This window comes from Trematosphaeria pertusa, assembly GCF_010094035.1.
Source record: "Trematosphaeria pertusa strain CBS 122368 unplaced genomic scaffold BU26scaffold_1, whole genome shotgun sequence".
Classification (NCBI taxonomy): Eukaryota; Fungi; Ascomycota; class Dothideomycetes; order Pleosporales; family Trematosphaeriaceae; genus Trematosphaeria; species Trematosphaeria pertusa.
Genome location: NW_022987212.1, coordinates 1,926,928 through 1,940,477, shown reverse-complemented (window position 1 = coordinate 1,940,477; position 13,550 = coordinate 1,926,928). Strand labels below are relative to the sequence as shown.

The 13,550-nt window shown below is 56.0% G+C and overlaps 5 protein-coding genes across 5 annotated transcripts; all 5 read left to right on the top strand.

Moving 5' to 3' along the window:
* Window positions 1-28: 28 nt before the first annotated feature.
* On the top strand, window positions 29-630 carry BU26DRAFT_598967 (14 kDa subunit of cytochrome bd ubiquinol oxidase; the record flags this gene model as incomplete). The annotated part of the gene is made up of 4 exons (XM_033835066.1): window positions 29-144; window positions 253-361; window positions 416-469; window positions 517-630. The coding sequence occupies 4 exons, from the start codon at window positions 29-31 to the stop codon at window positions 628-630; spliced, it is 393 nt and encodes a 130-aa protein (XP_033691243.1).
* Window positions 631-1,446: 816 nt separating this feature from the next.
* Window positions 1,447-3,691, top strand: BU26DRAFT_513070 (DNA glycosylase). The gene is made up of 6 exons (XM_033827545.1): window positions 1,447-1,500; window positions 1,549-2,316; window positions 2,551-2,596; window positions 2,705-2,996; window positions 3,176-3,295; window positions 3,395-3,691. The coding sequence occupies exons 2-6, from the start codon at window positions 1,579-1,581 to the stop codon at window positions 3,459-3,461; spliced, it is 1,263 nt and encodes a 420-aa protein (XP_033691242.1). The 5' UTR covers window positions 1,447-1,500; window positions 1,549-1,578; the 3' UTR covers window positions 3,462-3,691.
* A 3,276-nt stretch (window positions 3,692-6,967) lies between these two features.
* BU26DRAFT_17164 (GPI-anchored cell wall organization protein Ecm33) lies at window positions 6,968-8,683 on the top strand. Its single transcript, XM_033820278.1, has 4 exons — window positions 6,968-7,124; window positions 7,200-8,043; window positions 8,097-8,222; window positions 8,274-8,683. Exons 1-4 carry the CDS (start codon window positions 7,067-7,069, stop codon window positions 8,368-8,370), a joined length of 1,125 nt encoding a protein of 374 aa, XP_033691241.1. The 5' UTR covers window positions 6,968-7,066; the 3' UTR covers window positions 8,371-8,683.
* Window positions 8,684-10,044: 1,361 nt separating this feature from the next.
* Window positions 10,045-10,890, top strand: BU26DRAFT_598964 (uncharacterized protein; the record flags this gene model as incomplete). The annotated part of the gene is made up of 1 exon (XM_033835065.1): window positions 10,045-10,890. One exon carries the CDS (start codon window positions 10,045-10,047, stop codon window positions 10,888-10,890), a length of 846 nt encoding a protein of 281 aa, XP_033691240.1.
* Window positions 10,891-12,344: 1,454 nt separating this feature from the next.
* On the top strand, window positions 12,345-13,206 carry BU26DRAFT_17347 (uncharacterized protein). The gene is made up of 2 exons (XM_033820305.1): window positions 12,345-12,570; window positions 12,642-13,206. The coding sequence occupies exons 1-2, from the start codon at window positions 12,425-12,427 to the stop codon at window positions 12,952-12,954; spliced, it is 459 nt and encodes a 152-aa protein (XP_033691239.1). The 5' UTR covers window positions 12,345-12,424; the 3' UTR covers window positions 12,955-13,206.
* The last annotated feature ends 344 nt before the right edge of the window (window positions 13,207-13,550 follow it).

Below are 13,550 nucleotides of genomic sequence, written 5' to 3'. Positions count from 1 at the left end.
AACACGGTCCTCGAAGTCCCCCGACACCATGTCCGCACCGTCGCTCGCCCCGTACATCCTCAAGCGGCCGTGGCTGGCTAAATGGTTCCAGCCGCTCGCCAACTGGTACTGCAACGCCGCGGGCTACAGGCAGCTCGGATTGAAGTACGGAACCCCCTGTATTTGGGTCAATTGCATGCGACATTGGCGGGAAAAGCTGAGCGCGATGTTTGCTGGTGTCGGCTGGATGAGCTAACTGTGATTCCTCCGTAGGGCCGATGACCTGATTCCCGAAGAGAACGACACCGTCCAGCTCGCCCTCAAGCGCCTGCCGCCGAAGGAGGCCTACGACCGTGTGTTCCGTCTGCGTCGCGCTTTCCAGGTACTCATAATAGCATGAAGGACGCCTTGGAGGATTTGGCTAAGACGCACGCAGTGCTCTGTATCCCACCAGCTTCTGCCCAAGGCCGAGTGGATCAAGCCAGAAGAGGTGAGCGCATCGCAGAGAGTAGGATGCTTATTACTGATGTTCTGCAGGATACTCCCTACCTTTCCGTTGTCATCAAGGAGATTGAGGCTGAGATGAAGGAGCGGGAGGACCTCGAGTCCATGATTGTCCAGAAGAGGAATCAGAACGCCAAGGGCCATTAAAAGACATGTATATAAAGAGGCGGGCGTTGAGAGCATTGGATTAGGCCGAATCAGCTGTGCATTAGAGTGTATAGTAGCAAGAATCTCAGTCGCGGTACGATTCCACGTTCCACTGATACTTCCGACGTTTTTGCGCATTCCCAACTACCCAGAGTATTCCCGCCTTCGCCGGAGAAATACCGCAGGCTATCCAGTTGATCCGATCCAATGCGCTCATAATGTCGGGTGCCTCCGTCCGGATTAAACTTGCCTTGCAGCCGAGACACAAGCGGTAAACCGCACCCCCAATATTTAGCAACAACTCCTTTCTTGCTTACATTTCTTGAAAGTACTTTGGGCCTTTCCCGGCATACCCCAAGGTCTCATAGTCAGAATGCATACGGCTAGCTGAAGAGGGCTGCGGCACTTGGCACGGAACGGCGGTTCCTGTGATTCTCACGTCTCTCCTTGGAACAATGGAACCCAGTCGAACAGACAGATTGTAGGAATTACATCATCTGTAGTAAAGGTCCGCTGCCTGAGGTTGAATGGATGGTATAACGAATATTCGCTTAGAGCTCTTTCAGTATTTGGACACAATGTGAATGTCATAGCTAAACCGTTGCAATAGACTCAAGCACCTAGCACTGCATGAGATCTGTGAACAGAGACCGAATAATGCCTTGCAGCGAATAGTTTCCGCAGCCCTAGCAGCGGAAATACGAGGAATCCGAAACAGGGTGTGGATTAATAATGCGTCAGCGCGGTGTCATGTGCCATCGCGATCTGCAACCCCAAGATTCCCCCGCGTCCCGCGTCAGACGTCGCAACCTTTCGCACACCTCCATGCTCTTTCGCACCATCGCCGAATCCTCATACACAACCCGGAAAGTAAGCAACGCCCATAGCTAGAGAGCACAACGGCCTAATCGACTCCAGATATCCTCTTCCTCCCTTAGACGCCTCAGCATGTCTCTCAGGCGCTCAGCTCGCATCTCCACTAACAGCATTCCTGCAACCCCTGGAACGGCAACGCCGAACGGGACCACGAACAAGAATTCGAAGAAGAATCCTTCGCTGAACAACAAGCGCAAGAGCAGAGCTTCAACTTCCGCTACGTCACTACCCAATGGTACAAGCAGCACCACTAAGGCTGTAGAACCAACGTTCGCCGTCCCCGAGCCACCCAAAACCCCTCAATCCAAGCGCCGCAAAGCCGCGCAAGAGTCTCCGCTCAAGCCTCCACCGTTCACGCCAACGCCATCTGGCGTCGGTTTGATTGCGAATGCCTCCTCATCCGAAGAAGCCGGCCACCCCCTCGAGGACCTGCCGGGCTTCAAACCCCGCCCCGCGGAACCCCATGCCACCAACGCGCCGCTCTCCACCCCAGGAGGCTCGCGCGTGGTAGCCTACTCCTCGTCTCCGATCAAGGACCCCAGCGCATCGCAGCAGGAAGACGACGACGCTTCGCCAGCGAAGAAGCGCAAAGCAAAGGAAGTCGTTCCGCCCGACGTTGGCGCGAAATTACATCCCCCGACGTCGACTATTGAGACGCTGTTGCAGGATGCGTGTGAGCACCTGTGTGCGGTGGATCCGAAGCTAAAGGCGCTGGTGGAGAAGCATCATTGTAAGATGTTTAGTCCCGAAGGGCTGAGGGAGGTGGTGGATCCGTTTACGGCGTTGGCGAGTGGGATTATTGGACAGCAGGTACGTGGGATGCTTTCTTGTCGTTCGTGCTGTTAGCATTTGTCTGTTTTCTATTGGGATGTGGACGTACTTGGTCTTGCATTGTAAGAGAGAAGTGCTGGGCTTTCGAACTGCGTTTCAACCCACACCTAAGAAATGCGCTCGAAAGTGTGCCTTGAAGAGCATCATATGTGGACAGAAGGATTTCGGAAGCATCATCGGATGAGGAGAATAGCAAACTGACAGTGTATACAGGTATCAGGTCAAGCCGCAGCTTCAATTCGCAAAAAGTTCACTGCCCGTATGTAAGCTAGAGGGAGCACACATCCACCTCTCCCATCCAATGCCATCAAGACGGAGGAGCATCAAGCCTATCTACCGAACCCTCTTACTGACGCCCCACAACCAGTCTTCCCCACCACACACCCTTCCTTCCCCTCGCCCAGCCAGATCCTCGAACTCGACCTCCCTACGCTCCGCACCGCGGGCCTCTCCCAGCGCAAAGCCGAGTACATCACCGGCCTAGCTGAAAAATTCTCATCAGGCGAGCTAAGCGCGCAAATGCTGATCGCCGCCTCCGACGACGAGCTCATCGAGAAGCTAGTAGCCGTGCGCGGGCTGGGGCGCTGGAGTGTCGAGATGTTTGCCTGTTTTGGGCTGAAGAGGATGGATGTGTTTAGTACGGGCGATCTGGGCGTGCAGTAAGTCGGTTTCGTTCGCCTTGCTGCGTTTGAGCTGGTTGATTTGGTTGGGTCAGGGAGGTGGGTTTGGGTAACGCAACGAGGTCTGCAGAAATGAGTGTGATGAGGGTGATTGGGGGTTGGAATGAAGGTGGATCAGGTTGGCTAAACATGACGTGCTAACGTGCTGCTGTGAACAGGCGAGGCATGGCCACGTACATGGGCCGTGACACGAGCAAGCTCAAAGCGAAAGGCGGCAAGTGGAAGTACATGACCGAGCAGGAGATGCTGTCAATAGCGTCGAGGTTCTCGCCTTACCGGTGCGTCTATCTGCGTCCCCTTCTATTGCGCTTTCGGTCTTGCTGTGGACTCTTCCCCCTTTTGCATCGCGCTGTGCTAGGTCGCTTACTACAACACAGGTCTTTGTTCATGTGGTATATGTGGAGAATTGAAGACGTTGATATTAGTGTTATGCAGAGTGGGTGAGTGGGCATGGCGTCGGGGAAGCAGGATGAGAAGCAAGAGGGTTGTAGTGCATGGCTAGTATGCATGAGCGTACTCGTTTTTGCTCACCGTTTGAGGGTGGCGGATGTGAACCAGACGCTGCTACTCCCGCTATTACGATGTGCCTTTGCATATCTCGCTTCGATCTTCCTGTTTAGAGTCTGATGCTAGAAAGCCGGAAGGTAATAGGTAGATAGCTGCGGGAATCTGTCCGGTGTTTTGTGTGACTTTGACTTTGGTTTTTGACAGTGATATGTAGCTTCTCTCGTCTGCAGCTAAGGGTGCGTTTCTGCTAGGGTAGTCGACGTCATGTCAGGCCACGAGCAAGGTCTCCAAATTCTTCATGCATGCTCGGGCTTGAGAATAATGCGTGCTGCTTCTGTCACAGGCTCGGAGCATTCCTCGCTTCTTGAGGTCGGACTTGGAATGCTGGGTCCGGTCCACGCGGAAGGAATCTCGGAAAAGCTGGAAGTCAGAGGTTTCAGTGCCTTTCTCTGCACTAAGCCTTGTGGGCCTGTTCCTATTGTTCAACCAGTGGGAGCAACTGACCAGAAGAGAGGTCAATACGCGTCAGTCAAGTCCTCGCCTCGCGCCCACGCGCCAGCGACTTCGCACTTGGCCAAGCCCATTGCTTCTGCTGTTAGTCCGCTTTGTACGACCGTCTCCTCTCGGCCGAGAGCATAGTTTAGCCTTCCCGTGGGACAACGCAATGCCTTGCTGAGCTGCTCGTATTCGAGCAACTTGCTCCCTCTCGAGCATCTCAATTCGGTCAACGATCACAACTCGCAACGTCCGGGCGATCCCGATCGCAAGGCCGCCGTGATCGGATGCTCGCATGCGTCATCTTCGCCAAGCGATGCCGCGGGCATCCGTTGCAGCTGGCGGTGAGACGGAACCCGGGACTCGAGGCGCGGAAGTGGTATCCAGGCGCAAGGGCCCCAAACGATTGGAGAGGAGAATTTGGATCGAGGCGATTTGTCCAGGGACTCGCGGGCGGAACCATGGATCGAGCAACGTAGGGAGCGGAAGGAGATGCGGTTCTGTGTAATTGTGGCTGTGAAAAGTTTTGCTGGAGACTCCGGAGAGCGGAGCGGTCAGATGAACCGAGGCTGGCTTGCAGGACGGGCCTGGGCGGCAGTGGAGAAGTGTGGATAGAGCGAGTCGAGGTCGGATGGAGAATAGAGTTACATTCGCGGGGGACAGATGTGGAGTGAAACTGCTGTCAGGTGCGTAGCGCCGTGATACAGCACACTGGCACCCCACACTCATCTCCCATTATGTATTGGGAGCAAGACAATTTTTCTAGATCTGGCGGCTAGAGCGAAAAGCGCAGGAGCTCGAGGGCCGAACTTCGGTCGCCAGGTGTCGTACACACATCTGCATGTGGTTGCTAGATGTGCGTTAGCGCACTGTTGTTGTGAGCTACCCCGATGTACCCCAGCAACGGTTGTCAAACAGCTCACTAATAGTAGAGTCACGGTAACATAGATGTTTATTGGATGCTGCCGTGAGATCAAAGAGTCTCTCCAAGGGAAAAAGGCTTCCTGGGTTCGTCGGGCATGGCGCAACGGCCTGGACAATCCCGCTATATCTGTCATGATATCCCATTAGTGAAGCATACGTCGGCCTCTTCTGACCAGAGTAACGTGGTTGGAAAGACTGGAGGGCTGCTGAGGCTCGCCTTGTCTTGTCGTATCCGCTACACCTGCTATCGGGTGATGACACACGGCATAGTAAGGCAGTAGCAGGCAAATCTGGACTTTCCCGTACGTGACGCATCATGCCAAAGCGAAAGCCCATGAGCAGCACCATTTTGCCAGGCAATGGAATTATATTTGGCCTTATATGCCGTCGCGTGTCGGGATACGCCTGTCGCGTGTGAGGCGAACCGTGGATTGTGCCTGGTTGACAGCTGCCGTCCAAGAGTTGTGAAGTTGGCAGTGTAAGTGGCATCTTGATTATCCGTTTCAGAGAGATCTCTGGGCAACCGGGAGCGGAGATTTTCTACATGGTGTTGCTGATCCGGATTGGAAGGAGGATGGGCTTCTGGACACTTGGCGAGGGATCGCTGAGATGAGGTGTTCGCTCACGGGCGTCTGCAGCCGTGATGGGACGACCTCCTGCTCCTATCATGTGCAGAAGACGTTGGGATAGGGGTGCAACCTGCTCAAAGAGCGATATGGCATTAGATGCAGCGAGCTGCTGAAATAATGCAATCTGAGCAGGGCGGGCTCCTTTCGAGGTCGCTTGGTATGACGCGGACGTAGGTGTTCCAGAAAGGTGGCGCCAATAATGCTCCTTTCCGCGCCCTGGCCCGGCTGCCGAAAGAAGGCGATCTCCAAGCACGTCGTGATATTCTTAGGCCGGCGCGGCGCTTGATAGGCGGGCCAGGCGAGTCAAGTCGATATCAAGCGCGCATACCGGTAATGCACTCTTCAACAAGTCGTCGACGGGAATACGCAGCGTTTGGAGGCTTGCGCGTCGGTGATCTGGCTGAAACTCGCGGAGTCGGCGCTGGCGGCGTCAAACATGCTGATGTCCGGCACAGCGCAGTGCAGGGCATCCGCCGGCCTTTTTCGCGTCTCAAACAGAACCAAACGCCATGGAAAATCAAGCCTCGCAGTGCGCTTATTGCGCGACAAGGCTGTCCAGCGCGGCGATAAGGAGAGGGCGACGGGAGATGAGGCCGCAGCGCGCACAGAACAGACGTTGGCGGCGGCGAGTGTGGCGTGGCCGCGACGCCGAATCGAGCGCCAGCCGAAGCGCGACCAGGCCCGGAAGCGTTGGGGATTTCAGCCGAGACCGTGCATCCGTTCGACATCTGGTGAGGGCTTCCATGCAGCTCCAGCAGTGCAGGTGGTGTCATGGCGGTGATTCGGCCGGCTCATTGGGAGGCAGACCACTGGGCGGGCCTCTGCTTGGACGGAAATCAGGATTTGCAGCGCCGCGGGTGCGATGTGGAGAGCAGTGACAGCGACAGCGACAGCGACAGCTTGCCATTCCCGGGGCCGGACTCGAGCAAACACCGGTAGCACGTGCGGGCACCCGTCGACCGCTCTCCACGCCATCCAGCAGACTGCGCGCTGGACGGGCAAGCAGAGGTGAGCAGCTGTGTGTCGCTTGCAGCAGAGTCGTCGCCGCGGCAGTCAGCAGCGACGGCGTGGCCAGAGCGCGCAAAGACGCCCTCCCTCTGCCTCTGCGGGTCGGCGCACTGGCCAGTGTGTTGATATCGATGCGCCCGATGCGGCCTAGCGCATCCTGGTCCGCGCCTGCTCCTTTTTCTCACGCCCGCCTCTCCTGCGCTCCCTTCCCGCTCTCCTCACAATCACTTTCGCTTTTTTTGCGAACTCACCTTCCTCGCCGTGAGCCTCCGGGGGTTCCTTTTTAATTCTTCCTGCCGCTTTGTTTTCGTCGTCAATCGCTCAACATCTTTGCAAAGACAACTACTTATTCCGCCCGGGCCGTGAGCAGTCTTAATCGATCCAGGTCCGTCTCAAGCACGAGCTGCCGTCCACAGGCACCCAATTCCATCCCCAACGCGTCGCTGACCACCCTGCAGTTACCGACTTGCTTTCGCGCCGTCAAGAATGTCTCCCCTGCTGAGACTCGCCCTGCCCGCGCTGGCAGCTGCCGGCACCGCATATGGTACGTCCCTTCCACGCAATGCACCGGCTCTGGCCCTCTCCACTGCTGTGCTTCGTGCTAATCCGTCTCCCACAGCTGCCTGTAGCAACTCCGCCACCGCGACCGTCCAGAATAGCGGCGACGCGTCCGCGCTGGCCTCCTGCACCACCTTTTCTGGCAGCATCGCCATTGCCACCGGAACCACAGACGATATCGCCCTCGATGGCATCCAACAGATCAAGGGCAACTTGGTTGCCGACAGCAACAGCGGCATCCAGCGAATCAGTGGCGCTGACCTGGAGACCATCACGGGCACCTTGGAGATCAATGACGTGCCTCAGCTCGCCAGCCTGAACTTCCCCAAGCTAAGCGAAGTGAACATTGTCAAGATGCAAGGCCTGCCCAACCTCCAGACGCTAGGTTTCGATGCAGAGGTCACTAAGGCCTCGCAAATCGACATCCAGAACACGTTCCTCGAGAACCTGCAGGGCCTCAATATCGAGGAAGCCGATGTCATCAACATCGCCAACAACCCTCAAATCGCCGAGATCGATATGCAGGTTGGCAACGTTACCCAGCAGTTGACTCTGTCGTACAACAACGCAGACGTCAACGTGTCCTTCCCCAACCTAATCTGGGCGAACAACGCCACTTTCCGAGCTTGCGGCTCCATTCAAATGCAGTCGCTTGAGGCCCTCAATGACTCGCTGGGCATATTCGAGAGCAACCTGGAGACTTTTGCTGCTCCCAATCTGACCAAGGTCGAGAAATTCCTCGCCATTGTCGGGAACAAGAACCTGAACAATATCTCTTTTCCCCAGCTGGCCAACCTGGGTGGAAACCTCCAGATCGCCAACAACTCCAACTTGCACGAGATCGACGGCTTTCCTTCGCTAGAGCAGGTTATGGGTGCCTTTGACATTAGTGGCAACATCACCAAGTACGTGCAACCGGCCCACCTGATGATGTCCTTGCGTTTGCTAACCGAACCAGGATCGAAACTCCGAAGCTCAACCTTGTGAAGGGTGTGTTCAACCTGCAGTCTACCGGCGACATTGGGTCCGTTTGCGACAGCTTCTACGACCCTCTCCGTGACAAGGGCAGACTCCCCAAGACCAAGTACGAGTGCGAGGGTAGCCTGACGGATCCTGGTACTGCGGGCACCACCCCTACCGGCAGTTCCAAGCCAACCGGTGCCGCCTCTCCTCTCAATGTGCCCCAGAGCTACATGGGTCTTGCTGGTCTGGCCGCCGTCTTCCTACTCTAAAAGCTCCAAGACGCTGGCGTTTCTACGATCATTGCATAGACTAATAATCCGACCATCTGATTTCCTTTGGCAGCATACCAGCATCTAGCGTGCAAGCACCCCAGACGCTCGGCTTGAGCTTTCGGCGGAAGGGGGGTTTTGGCGAGGGAGTAATGGACCAGCATGCATCACTTGTATGTATCGATTGGCTACGACGGTCGGGGCTTAGAAGAATTTTAATATTTGGCACCCCATGGCAGGTCTTCCCCGAGGCTAATGTGCGGAACGACAGCGGCGCGTGGGCTGGGTTGGACGGAACCCATGGGACGCGCTCTCACTCTCTCTTTCTCGCTTTCGTGTCCATAGGTACGCTCTCTTCATTATCATGTATGCTACAACGGAATGCATTTCTTGGTCACTGATTATTGTCTGCACATGATGGTCGTTTCTCACCGATGTCTGCACCGTCCGTTTCTGGTCGTCCCGTGTCACGTCAGTCTTGGCGACCCATGGTTGTCTTGTAACTCTCCCGTCTGCCCTTCATCGCCTCGTCATTTGCTCGAGCCGTCGGGGAATACGGGCCTCTCTTAGCGTCGGCTTCTTGTGCACTTTTTCTGTCGTCTTCGGCGTGCCGTGTAACGGCGAATATGCTGGAGCTATTCCGGACTAGCGCCTCAACCCCGGGCCTGCATGCAGTCTGGATCCGCAACTCCACGGTTCCAAACGGGACGGGTGCAGACGGTCGTCGCCGCGAGCCAGGTTCAGAAGTGACTGTCCGGGTTTCCTCTGCTGGATCGAGCGCCACATACGATCATACGTTGGCATCGAATCGAGATTAGACGACAGCGCCAGATTCAGATTCAGATGCTGGTCCCTCCGAGTACGACAGCATTGTTCAAGAGGATCTGGGGTGCACGTTCTGGGTCTGACAGCGCTTCGACATCCACTAGGCGGCCGTTATCTCTCCAACGTCTTGTCTAGCGCCATTCGGAACCTGATTGGTACTGGCGGTGAACACGGGCACTCGCCTCTTTGGCTCTATTCAGCGCGCACTCCCAAGGGAGACCCAGCAGGGTGGGCGGCTCTCCACCAAAGCCTATTGTTTCAGAGACGCGCGCAAGGGGGTTTTGTGCAGAAGCGCTTCCCGATCCCTCCCCGCATCGCATATGTCTTGTCCAGCCATACCTATCCGTGCTTAGTGGACCTCTGCGCACTGTCCATGGCTTCAATGCATACTGCGTGGGGAAGCTTCTCGTACCGCACAAGTGCCTCATTTGCATCGAGGGTTGCAATGGCCCGCTCGTCTTCCGCCTTCCGCGGCAGCCATCTTCCTGCAGCCAATATACTCTCTCCGTGGAGCAGAAGCAACGACCTTTCCTGAGGAACATAAAAGGCTGACTCGAGCTTCTAACGTCTTTCACCCGTCCTTCACTCCCCATTCTCCATTTCGTCGGCTAGAGTCCGTCGCCTACTCTGATCTGTATTACTCTACCACTTGGATTCCCTCACTATGAATCCACCCATCCACTCTGCGGGCCTTCCGTTCTACATCAAGCCAGAGCATCCCGAGAGGGTGCTCCCACTCCCGAACCGCAGCAGATTGGAAAGTAATGATCACGACATGTTGAGTGACTTGGACGATCTGAATCTCGAACCGCAAGTCTGCCGCCTTGGTCATTATGAGCCAGTCTGACTATGGGCAGAACCGAGGGTGTTACGCTCCCGCCCCTCCGCGACCGTCAGCATCTTACTGCCTTCCCGCTGGGTGACCAGCCGCTCCACGAACTTGAGGAGCACAACCGTGAACGGCTTCGGTCGCCACAGCTTAGCGACCTCGTGGAGCTATCCTTTGACGGCGGAGACATCTCTAGACGATCTTCCTCGACATCGCTATCGCCAACGGTGCCTTCGCCGGTTCTCGACTCGCTCGGCCATATAACGCACCACCAGACTGCCCAGCGGAGACTGTACATGGTTACCGACCACCTCTATTCACCATACCCATCCCCCGCCTCCAGCCCCACCTATTCTCCCGAACCCAGCCCTGGAAGAACGGGGACTAAGCGACTACGGGCTGCCAGGGGCGTGAGCTCCACTCAACGCAACGGACAAGGGGAAGAAAATAGGGAACCAAACCCGAAAGCTGATCGGGAAGCCAACAGCCGTTACCATCAAGCGGTCATCATCGCCGAGATACAGAACGGGCTCCTGGCTCACAATCCGAACCTGCCGCAGCAAGCATCCTCAAAGCATGAAGGACGCAAACCAGGTTGGCGCCTCCTCACCCGCCACAATATCAGTAAAAGCGTAGAGAACCCTCTTACCTGGAACAAGAGCCAAGTTCTCCATTCGGGATCTGTTGCGATTAGTCAATTTCTTCAAACCGCGCAAGCCGCCATCGAGAGGCTCAAGCATCATGACGACGAGTACGCCGCGATGCTTGAAGAGTCTCTAGCACTCGTGGCTTGTGACGGCTGGTCTCTGCCTCCACTTCCACTTCTACCTCCACCGCCAACTGGACGACCACGTTCCTCGCTTTGAGGCATGGCGAAGGCCTCCATCTCAAGCGGCGATTTCCTACTCAGTGGAACTGGTGGTATGGTATCCTTGTTGGGCAGTGTGCATCTGTAGCGATTTCGACATGTGGCGGTACACTCTTTCAAAAATTTCGGTTTCATTTTCTGGCGTTGGGGCTGCTCGTCTGTATACTTTCATCTACTTGTTTCTGGGCAGACCAAATCCTTCCCAAGCTGTTGTGTGCATGGGGGTTCCTGTCTTTCCCGGTTGTCCCTTTTTCCTTTGCGCAGATTGTCTGATATTAGGTACCATATCTGTTAGGTGCGTCACGGCAGACCCTCTGACGGCCTCACTATTTCGGTTTGTCATACTACGTATACTACGTAGCTTAATATAGCATCTAATGGTACGCTCGCGGACGGAACATTGGTGATGAGCATTATTGCACTCGTCTTGTGGGCGGAGGTATCTAAACGAGCATGAACATAACTTAGCTTCCGCGGGGCGTTGGCTTCGGCGTATAATGCGAAAGCGAACCCTTTCTCCCCTCCCATCTGACCATTTGCCCATGAACTTTCTTTTGTCGGCTCCAGACTTCCGCCTGCGCGCGCTTTACGCGTGTCTCACCGATCATATTGGCGGGACTGGAACCAGACTTTGGGATTACTTTCACGATATTTCTCACAGTTTCGTCTGACTCGGCGGAGGAAGGGGGCGTGACTATGCAACTCATGCGTGTCATCTATGGAAGGCATGGGAGGGGGGATGCGGGCTGAGGTTGGGAAACGGGGATATGCTTGCCGGGGAAGGAGCGCTAGCGCCTGCTGGGCCAATCGCGACCCCTGTCAAGTAAACCCGACTATTACCACACCTTTCGCTCCAACTCTCTTCAATCACCATTTTCTTCCCCATTCTGCTTCCACGGTCAAGATTCTGCCAGTTCTTGCACTCCAGTCGACGCCAGTTGCGCTTTGCAGGCTGCTGTGTTTTTTTAGGACTTTACGGCTCCTCGATCACGTATTTGATCACCCGCCTGGAGAGCGTCCCGACGTGCTGGATACCGTCGCTAAAGAAATGGGATGAACGGCGACGTGAGGAGCGTCACAATCCGCTCTTGTGTCGCCAATCCCCCCGCCGCATCTCAATGTCTCTGGTGAAAGTGGCTGCAGACGGGAATTTTACGAGCCATGGGCCCAGTCCTGCCTCATTCGAAGGCTCGTGGCAAGCCTGCATTCCCAAATCTGGCCGTTGGCCAGCTCGGCGAGCGGCTACACACGCCTTCAGACTCGTCCAAGTCGCCACCTGTTGTTGTTGGGATGAGGCGCCGTCTTCCGCAGTCGACGAACACAGACAGCTGGATGATGCAATGCACAATAAGACAGGTGGAAGTGAGGTGAGGTGGATGCACTGCTGATTGTGCCCAGAGATTTCAGGTTGGACGATCTTCCTTTGCGGTGGTACAACGTTGGTGTGCACAGGCGGACAATATGCGCCAGCCAATTAGACGGGAACGGAGAGATATGTGAGCACGCACCAGGCTCTCTCATTGCGGAGTGGAATGCAAGACGCATATGGACAAAGTTCTAGCCCATGGCCTGCCTCCATGACGCGGAGAGCAGAAGGCTCGGCAGGCGCTCGGAGCAATATGCGAAAACCGCTCCATTCGATGTGGAGGGGAAGTTCCCGCCAGTATTGGAGGAAGAGGTTAGCCGTCCCGTGTCACCACCAGACCAGGGAGCATCTGACGATTGGATCTGGCTGAGAAAGTGGTAGAGATTGCCGATCGAGGGAGGAGTGGCAAGGGTGTCCAAAGGAGGAGGAATCGCGACCAAGAGTGAGGAGACGGCACACAAGGTTGAAGCAAGTGGAGTTGCGGCTGCGGCGAGGCTCTTGACCTCGTGTCAGAGTCCTCGTGCAGAAGAGGGGGTCCGGGGACGCTGGTCCAGTACACGTGTTGGCTTCGAGGGCTGCTCAGCTGTGCTGTGCCGCTTTTCATCCAGTTCCTCTCTAGAGCCCGTCATTTTCCTCCAGCGAATCGCCCTCAGGTTGGCTAGGTGGCGGACATATTGTGGTTTTCATGAGCAATAGTGACACGAACTGTGAAGTCCTTAGAAAGACAGTCCACGACCGCTCACTGCTTCTCCTGATGGACCTCAATCAGCGAATACTACAACCACAAGGCTGACGAAGGGCCTAGCGAAGCCACGGCAACACCCTCAGCCGCCGTGGCGCGAGCCCAACCTTGCCAATTCAAGCAGAAATGTCAAGACTCGAGGCGCCCGGGCGTTATCCGGCCAGAGGCTAATGTGACGACGCATCTGATGGACGGCCACCGTCGGCGGTGCGGATTGCGCAGGGATTTGTAAGGCATCCCCGTCCTTCGCCAAAGCTTGAGCTCGAGCTGCGAGTGATCGTCGACGACGGGTGTGGCGTCGCGCGAGCTTGGCTGATTCGTCCAGTCAGCAAGTACGAGTGAGCTTCACGTGCCGTTACAGGGGCTATCGAGGTCGCCCTCAGGCGGTGACGTTTGCCTTACGCGGGTGAGCTTACGACGAGAGTACGGCACGATGAACTGCAATTGCCAGCTGTGAATGTCGAAAAAGTCCGAAGTCACCAGAGGGCGCTCTAAACCAACTTTGCCGGAGCGTCGTCATCGCTGTGGGCCAATCGCGCCCGGCTATCTC

Excerpts from the sequence above, each read along its gene's own strand:
- BU26DRAFT_513070 (XM_033827545.1), top strand. The coding sequence starts at position 1,579 with ATGTCTCTCAGGCGCTCAGCTCGCATCTCCACTAACAGCATTCCTGCA. Across the intron at positions 2,317-2,550 it reads GTGGGATTATTGGACAGCAG|GTATCAGGTCAAGCCGCAGC; the intron begins GTACGTGGGATG and ends CAGTGTATACAG. Across the intron at positions 2,997-3,175 it reads ACGGGCGATCTGGGCGTGCA|GCGAGGCATGGCCACGTACA; the intron begins GTAAGTCGGTTT and ends TGCTGTGAACAG.
- BU26DRAFT_17347 (XM_033820305.1), top strand. The coding sequence starts at position 12,425 with ATGCAAGACGCATATGGACAAAGTTCTAGCCCATGGCCTGCCTCCATG. Across the intron at positions 12,571-12,641 it reads CGCCAGTATTGGAGGAAGAG|ATTGCCGATCGAGGGAGGAG; the intron begins GTTAGCCGTCCC and ends AAAGTGGTAGAG.
- BU26DRAFT_17164 (XM_033820278.1), top strand. The coding sequence starts at position 7,067 with ATGTCTCCCCTGCTGAGACTCGCCCTGCCCGCGCTGGCAGCTGCCGGC. Across the intron at positions 7,125-7,199 it reads AGCTGCCGGCACCGCATATG|CTGCCTGTAGCAACTCCGCC; the intron begins GTACGTCCCTTC and ends CGTCTCCCACAG. Across the intron at positions 8,044-8,096 it reads ATTAGTGGCAACATCACCAA|GATCGAAACTCCGAAGCTCA; the intron begins GTACGTGCAACC and ends TAACCGAACCAG.